At 28.2% G+C, this 8,722-nt stretch overlaps 1 protein-coding gene across 1 annotated transcript; it reads right to left on the minus strand.

Moving 5' to 3' along the window:
• Window positions 1–387: 387 nt before the first annotated feature.
• Window positions 388–8,003, minus strand: LOC135951653 (UPAR/Ly6 domain-containing protein bero). The gene is made up of 3 exons (XM_065501337.1): window positions 7,908–8,003; window positions 7,651–7,824; window positions 388–789 (listed from the first exon to the last, which is right to left on the minus strand). The coding sequence occupies exons 1-3, from the start codon at window positions 7,954–7,956 to the stop codon at window positions 560–562; spliced, it is 453 nt and encodes a 150-aa protein (XP_065357409.1). The 5' UTR covers window positions 7,957–8,003; the 3' UTR covers window positions 388–559.
• Window positions 8,004–8,722: the final 719 nt, after the last annotated feature.

Below are 8,722 nucleotides of genomic sequence, written 5' to 3' on the forward strand. Positions count from 1 at the left end.
AATAAATCAATTTCAAAGATCAAATGGCTACTGTGGCTACAGTTGTTAATATTTTTTCCTAAAAGTTTGCAAACTTTAAGTTCTTCAGGCATGCTATGAGCTGGCAGACCCTAGCTTTTTTAGTTTTGGAGATATTGATTTTTAGCCGCTTCTCCATATAAGAGAAACCACTGTGCTGTGATTGGAAAACAATTAAAATCTAAAGATTTTTGTTTGAAATCAAATTAATTTAAATATGTACATATAAATTCAAATACATACATAAATTCATACATGACGTATTCTTTGTATACAAACTTATTGTGAGTGGGTGGGTATAGCTTTGAATGACGATGATTCTCAAACTGATGACACTTTTACAAAAACACAAACAAAAAAATACTCGTATACTTGTTGGTGGGGGGAAATAAACACAATTTTTGTTTTTATTTAGTAAAATTAAAATAATTTGTTTAACATTTTAGCTACATACTATATTAAAAAAACAAACAATATTGGAAATGATTACATACTACGAGTATTATTCTTGCTTGATTTTAATGATTTTCTTTTAATTGTTCTAATTAAATATCTTTGCCATTAATATAAATATTAATACAGTTAAATATTGCACTAAACGTCCATCCACAGCCTTAGTGCTCCAAGCGTTATTGCAATAATTATCATTCTCACAGACAAAACATTGAACATCTTGAAAGTCCATCATAGATGGATCCATGCGACAACCAATTTCAGTGTCATTGACATCGCCAAAATAACAGCTGCGTACATATTTTAAAACTTTATATTCTACAAAGAAAACAAAAAAAAAAAAAAAATTTGTGAAATTTCAAATTACAAATTACCATTAAAATTATTTGTTTGTTTATCTGCACTCATCATTTCGTTATTTGGCAATATATTTCATTACACACGTAAGGTATTTTCTTTTTACTATTTTTATGTATTTTTATTTATTTCAAAATTCATTTAAATTTATGTACATCTACATCTTATTTGTTTAGATGAAATACGTATGTTTTCTTCTTTTATTATTGTTATAAATAATTGCAAATATTTAATAGATATGTATGTGTCCATCAATATCACTGTGCCATTCAAAATTATCAGCCTTATTCGAGAACGCGATTCTAGAATCCATCGAATTTTATTGTACAATAATAGCCATTAATGTTTGTCCGCCTGGTAATCCTTCCTTTCATTTGTACAAGAGTTTTACCATAAAAATATACCTTGGAAAATCGTATGACTAGAATTTCGGTTTCCCTCCTATTAAATAGATCTATCAAGAATGAATTTGTAATAATTTAATTGAGCACATAGCCATAGCCATTTAACAACCGATTTTATTTATTCGATAGCATATATTTATGACCTTCAAAACATACTGATCAATTTAAGTTTGGTTGTCTGAGGTACACAGTAAATAAAAATCAGCTGGACTATAAGTTTATTCTAAAAAAAATATATACTCAACATGCCCTTTCAGAATTATAGGGTCGGTATTCTGTTCCAAAAATGCTGTTGGACAGTTTTATTACAAACAAGTAAGAAAGTATAGTCGGTCAAGCCCGACCATATGATGCCCTACACCGAGAAGAACCGTTTTCTTTTAAAATTAGGTAGCATGTCTTCTATATACATATATGAAACTTATTTTTGTGTTGAATTTTATTTTGTACCAACATTTTTAAGAAATCATACTCGTTAAAATGATTTTCGGAAGTGGGTCTAATATGGGAGCTATGACTAATTATGGACCGGTCGTTACAAAATTTGGTGTAATGACTTTTGTATATACACAATTTATTTGTATTAAATTTAATTGGAATACCAACATTTTTAAGAGATTTATGCTGTTTAAAGTGATTTTTGAAAGTGGGCCTTATGTGGGAGCCATGACTAATAGTTTGTCCATTTTGGTGAACGATTTTTTTTTATGTGAACCCAGAGTCTCTGAAAATCAGTGGGGCCCCTAAAAATGGTGTCATCAGTTTTTGGTTAACAGCTAATTCAGACTTTGTTATACGGCTTAACTTTATATGGCAATAATATAGCTAAGAGCCCGCCAAATAAATTTTTTTCATGCACTTTTGTTGAAAAAGTATAGGAAGAAAAACTTTTTTTTTTTTCCTTTTTTTAGAATAACTTCCAGGGACTCCTAATTTTTCAATAACAATATTTCGCAAAGTTGTAGCTACGGTCAATCTGAATAACTCTTGTGAACATATCAATGCAATCCGAACATATCTAGGCATTCTAAATAGATGTCAAAAATCACTTTGTAGCTTAAAAATTTTAGTTTTTTAATATTTTTTTGACTCTAAAACAACAAATTTTTTGTTAAAAATGTATGTTCGAGTGTATACTTCTCTATTGTGCTGGAATAACGAAGAATGGGCAAATCATTATCGGTATGATCCGGGCGCATCACTTCATCCAATCTTGATCCCGCAAGACCGGCTTGATGCAAGATATGAAAAAACATTAAAATTTTTGAAAGTGGGCAAGGTTTGTGGAGCTTCTGAAGAGTAAATATAAGCTTTTTATGTAAGTTTTTGATATCGGTGGAAACCTTATGACTTGGAGATTGACATTTTAGAGAAATTAATTAATTTTGTGTTTTTTCGGACGTATTTTTCCTTAAAAACTAACAATATTATAAAATGGTGATTTTCCATCAAGAAAAATAAAAACTTTGAATTAATGTAAAATTTGAATAGTTACAGATATCACAATAAAATTTGGAAGTAATATAGATCTAAATGTTCTTAAGTCAATGGCATCACTAATGTTGCCATTCTTTGTTCTCAAACATCGAAATTCCTAAAACGGGGAAAATGTGTTCCAAAAATGATTTTTTTTTAGAAAATAGCCCACTTTGACGTTATTTACAGTATGATAGTAAAAACGTTTTATATGTATATAAACAATATATAGGGCTATACAAATATGACGAGTTTTTGAGGATCCGCTTAAGTTAGTCAAATTTTACTTTATACGTCTTTGCATTAAGTTCTCTTTCCAGATCATAAAAAAATGTATATAGCCACGAAGAACATTATTTTTTTATAAAAGAAAAAATATGGGGACTTTTTTGGGAAAAAACTTAAAAAACACACGCATACAAAGTTGAAATATATAAAAAGATGCTTCAAATTTGTATGCGTGTAACTTTTTATAGGGACTAAATAATTGTTATCAGGTTTGTTTTATTTTCTTTAGAAATAGCAAATATACGTCATATATAAAAGACTAATTTCGACCTTTCGTGGGCCCATCATATATAAAATACAAAAAAATGATCGAGCAAAATTAAAAAAAAATAGACCTAAATATCTCTTCCTTCCCAAGGACTATCTATATTTTAAATTTCAGCTCATTCGGATCATAAATGGTTTTTGTGGGGATTTTTTTTTAAATGTGTCACATTGAGGGTCCATTCACTGATTCCCATTCCGAACATCTCAGCCGAGTAAATAATACAGCACATAATAGAAGTGTGGACTTGATCATACTATTTTAACAAAAAATCTTTGTTTTAGCTTCAAAAAATAGTAAAAACTAAAATTGTTAAGGTACAAAGTGATTTTTATGTGCTATTTAGAGTGACTAGACACGCTGAGAATGCATTGATATCAAGCCCTTAGCGCCAACTTATCGTAAGCGACAAAACACAAATTTTACAGGAGAAGGTTTTTTTGATTATTTTGAAATTTATACATAGAATTAAAAATGTTATGATGCGATATAATATAATTTCGTTCTATTTTTCAAAAATATTTATAACTTTTGACAATTAAAAATTCATGGAATACTTTATAGAAAAATATAACAAAAAATGTTCTATATTGGATTATTGCATAGATAAAAATGTTTCGAATTGAAATTAAATTTTTATTTATAAATAGTTTTTAATGAAATTTCACAGTTATGTAGATTTTTCTATTTAAAATGGAAAAATAAAAACGAAATTTGAAATTTATTATCAGCAATCCCGCAGTTCCCAAAAAAGTGTTGAAAAATTCCAAAAATCCTAATTTTTAGTTTTTTGGCTATAATATCCACACCAGGGTCGGGGTTATCGGGACGCTTTACAAAATAATTGGAAACATATTGAGCCACCTATAATCGGTTACTATATTTTGATATCGGATACGCGATTTGAGAATTTTTGCCCTTAAGTTTTATTTTACATAAATAATAGGTGTTTTTTGAAAGGACCTGGTCCCCTCGGTAACAACAACTTTGAAATTGGTTTTCCTTTAGAATATTTTATCAAAACTTAGCTTTCAGAAAGTATAAATTCCTTATACATCCTCTTAGAAATTTTTTGCGATAACTTAAAAAGAAAAAAAGTTATTTTTTTCCCAAAAAAATATCGAAAAATCGCTTTTTAAAATTTTAATTCAATGCATATAACTTCAGACTTAGTCATTATGAAGGAAAACTGGAGAAAATCGGGAAATATCTGTTTTCAAAAAACTGGAGTAGGATGGGTAAACATGTTGAAAATTTAATTTTCAAATGCGAATATCTCCTAAGCTATAATAGATAATTGATAGCTACGACGAGGTTTTTTGTAGTGCTCAATCAGAAGATTCTACATGTAAAATGTTTTTGAAATCGGAACTCAAACCAAGAAATAATATCGTTTTAAAAATGTAACATACCCGAGGTGTCCTATTTTTGAAATTTCATTCAAACCAATCTAACCATTTAGAAGTTACAGATTTATTTCCCTCTTTTTTTTCTTTACCACTTTGCTAAATATTGTTAGTGAAAAATTAGGAGACCCTGGAAGTTATTCTAAAAAAAGTAAAAGAAAAATTTTGTCTTCCTATATTTTTTCAACAAAAGTGCACGAAAAAGCTATTTTTTGGAAAAAAATTTTAACAAAATTTATTTGGCGGGCTCTTAGCTATATTATTGCCATATAAAGTTAAGCCGTATAACAAAGTCTGAATTAGCTGTTAACCAAAAACTGATGACACCTTTTTTAGAGGCCCCACTGATTTTCAGAAACTTTGGTGGCCCATAAAAAAAAATCGGTCACCAAAATGGACAAACTGAGTAGAGGGTTTCACTACCCTTTGGTAGTAGAGTCGAACCTATACTGTCATGATCTTGTGTTTTTCCAAAAGTCTTCATTTGTTGTATAGTGATATGGACCGATCATCACAAAATTCGGCGGTGCGAGTTAGGCTTATATAAAATTTATTTGCGTTGAATTTGGTTTGAATATCAATATAAATAAGATATTTGTGAGAGCTTAATTATTTTCAGATAGGGCAATCGTATGGGGACTAGGAGAAATAATGAACCGATTCTAACCAAATTCAATAGGCTCCGTCCTTAGAGCAATAGAAGAGCTTGTACCAAATTTCGTCGATTACACTTTGATTAAAAGGTTTACATGGACAGGCGGACGGACATCGCTTAATCGACTCAGAAAGTGATTCTGAGCAGATTGGTATAATTTAAGGTGGGTGTTGGGACAATATTTTAGCACATTACAAACATCAGCACTAACCCAATATACCCTCCCCACTATGGTGGTGTAGGGTATAAAAATTATGTATATTCACCACCTAGAATAACCATCTGTTTACACGACACATGCTCGTAAATATTATAAATCTTTAGCATACTTTTAGGCGCGTATAAAATGAATTATTTATATTGCGTGCAACCAATTACTTTATTACATTTGTAATCTTAATAATTTAAAAATTAAAGAATTGCATTTTGCACAGGCTTTTCATGTTTTATTTAAAAAATTGTAATTTTGTTATGGAAATAAATACTCTCGTTTTTAATAAAATTCTAACATTTTTATTTAAAGTTGAATCTACTTACTATTCAAGTAAATTAATTACTATTTCCTGTTTTTAATATAATTTGGCCAAAACATAATGCAAAAATTAATAACAGCATTAAAAAATATAGAACACCTACATAATAACCAATTTAATTATCTTTGAATGACATGTGTTCTATGTCTTGTATCGATGCAATAACTGAAACGACGAGAAAACAAACGTATGTATGTACATTGTATATATGTACATCCAAAATACATACAGTGTCGGTCAAAATAATAGCACCACAGAACCATAAAGCAATTAACATGGGAAATATTTTTATTTCCATAGTAATTTTAATTAAATTAATTAATCTCTATTTCTTCTATGAGTAAAGTTTTCTTTAAGAAATATTAACTTTTCAATCAATTATATACCCAGATTTTGTGCAGTCATAATAATAGCACCATCGTAAGAAATTGACGAAAAATATAGAATATTCATGATTTCGTTTTAAAAAATCGCCATAAAATTATAATTTGAATCTATTTATATCGAAATGAATAAAATTAAAAACAAAAAAATTAATTTTACTTTTCAAATTTTTTTAGTAACAATAAATAACTGAGTTCCAGTTTATAAAATAATGATTTCTGAACATACAAATTAGCTTAATTCAGAATAAAACTATTTATAGATATTTAGAAGTGGTTTTAAAAAACATTGTAGGTTTCGAAACCGCTTATCTTTTTTAATCATAACACTCTTGGCCCACCGTTTCGAAAATCAGGCACGGTGGTCAAAAGTGACGACTAGTGTTGCAGTTATTCGCTGGCCATTACAAGAACAAAATTTAAATTATTTAAATCCTAGAAAAGTTTCACCAATAACAATATAATATCCTCTATTAAAGGTAAAATTTACAAAACACTTTTTGGTCAAATAATTAAACAAATTATATTGTTTGTTATCAGATTTCTATAGAATGTCCTCCGAATCCAATTTCACCCAAAATTTAAGATAATATATTCATCTTATCTTACAAACACACAGATTTTAAAATTATAGTTTGATTGTGGTTTTTCTATTATAACATTCGAAGAATATATTGAATATGTGGAATAAATAATTCAATCTTATACGAGTAATATCATATTATGATCAAATGCTTGATAAAATCATACTCAGATATACATAAATCAAAGAAATTATGACCATAGGAATGATCTATGGAATGATAAACTGATATAAATTTGGGTCAATGTCGTGGCACAGAATGCGATATCCCCAAACACAATTTTATTAAAAATAGATGGCCAAAAGTCACAAAAAGGGTAAAAGGAAACCAAAAATATTTAAGAATTTATTTTGGGGAATGAAAAAATATATTTGGCATACAAAATTTTGAAAATTTGGTCGGTCTCTTTTTTGCCAAAAAATACGAAAAAAAGACAGCAAAATTTTACTTTTAATAATAACGTGTTAAGAACGTTACAAACCATAATAATTGTTACTAAGTTCAATTTTGTTCTGGTTAATTTTAGTTTATTTTAATCGATTTCTATTCTATCTTGGTGCTATTTTTTTGACTGATGAATTTCTTAGGTAGTTATACATACATATATTATGTAGTTTTTCTTTAAAATTTTCATCTAATTTTAAAAATTATTTTTAAGGTTTGAAAGTTCATTGAATTAAGTATAAATTTATACAAAAGCAACAAGAAGTAATTTAACAGTGTTTACGTTATATTATTATATAACAATACGAATGCCGTGGTGCTATTATTATGACCGCAGCTGTATGCATGTAAATATTTATTTGTGCAAACTATTTACTCACTCACCTTTATAGATCTTTTTCATACATGCTGTTGCATTTAAGTATTCCAAATCGTTAGAAAGGTAGCGTGGGGGGGCTACTTGGTCACAATCGATCTTAAAATGCTCCTCTATATCAAAGTCTTCGCCACAATTTGCTTCCGACACTGATTCACAATTGTAACACTGTATGGCGGAGGCTGGTTTAAGAATTTGAAAATTTTTTTTTTTCAAAATTTAATTTTAAACAAGAATTTAATTTAAGCAAGATTTTGAAACCCACCTGTGAATATGAAAGAGGAAAGTAACGTGGTGAACACAAGAATGTGCATTTTTGATGCAGTTATTAAAAACTCAGAAATTTGCTAAGATTTTTTTAGAATTTAATTTAAGCAAGATTTTGAAACCCACCTGTGAATATGAAAGAGGAAAGTAACGTGGTGAACACAAGAATGTGCATTTTTGATGCAGTTATTAAAAACTCAGAAATTTGCTAAGATTTTTTTAACACCCGCTGTGTTTTTTTTAATTTTTTTGTTTTATTTTAAATATTTGTATTTTCATGAAAAGTCCATTAATTTTTTGTTCTTGCTCAACTTAATTTAGAAGATTTTTTGTTTGGTTTTATATAATTTCCACTTATTTCTCTGTAAATTGAATTTTTTTGTTTATTCGTTAATATTTCTTTTGCGAGTTATCTGTATGTTCATATTTATTTAAACTTGAATACAACACAACATATCTTTAGTATTTCGGAAAAATTATTTATTTTTTCTTTCTTTTATTTAAAAAAAAAAACTAAATTGTTGCTGACTAATACAGTAGTATTGTGTACATGTGCTGAGGTTTTTTTTTTCGTTCTTTAAAATTATTTAAAAGTACCTTCTTCCTTTACACGTTCATGCTCAATTTTGTACTGAAAATTAATTTTCCAAATTTTCCTCTTTCAAACAATCGTATCTGTCTGTTTTGTTTTGTATTTCTAAACAATTTTGGAGCGCTATATAGCATAAGTTGCCAAATACAACATGAATTATAATTTATGCGACAAACTACATAGAATATAATTAGTAAATTTATAAATAAATTTTAAAGAAT

This window comes from Calliphora vicina, chromosome 2, assembly GCF_958450345.1.
Source record: "Calliphora vicina chromosome 2, idCalVici1.1, whole genome shotgun sequence".
Classification (NCBI taxonomy): Eukaryota; Metazoa; Arthropoda; class Insecta; order Diptera; family Calliphoridae; genus Calliphora; species Calliphora vicina.

Coding starts and splice junctions, on each gene's coding strand:
- LOC135951653 (XM_065501337.1), bottom strand. CDS start 7,956: ATGCACATTCTTGTGTTCACCACGTTACTTTCCTCTTTCATATTCACA. Junction 7,825..7,907: donor TTCCTCTTTCATATTCACAG/GTGGGTTTCAAA, acceptor TTCTTAAACCAG/CCTCCGCCATACAGTGTTAC. Junction 790..7,650: donor TATGAAAAAGATCTATAAAG/GTGAGTGAGTAA, acceptor TTTTCTTTGTAG/AATATAAAGTTTTAAAATAT.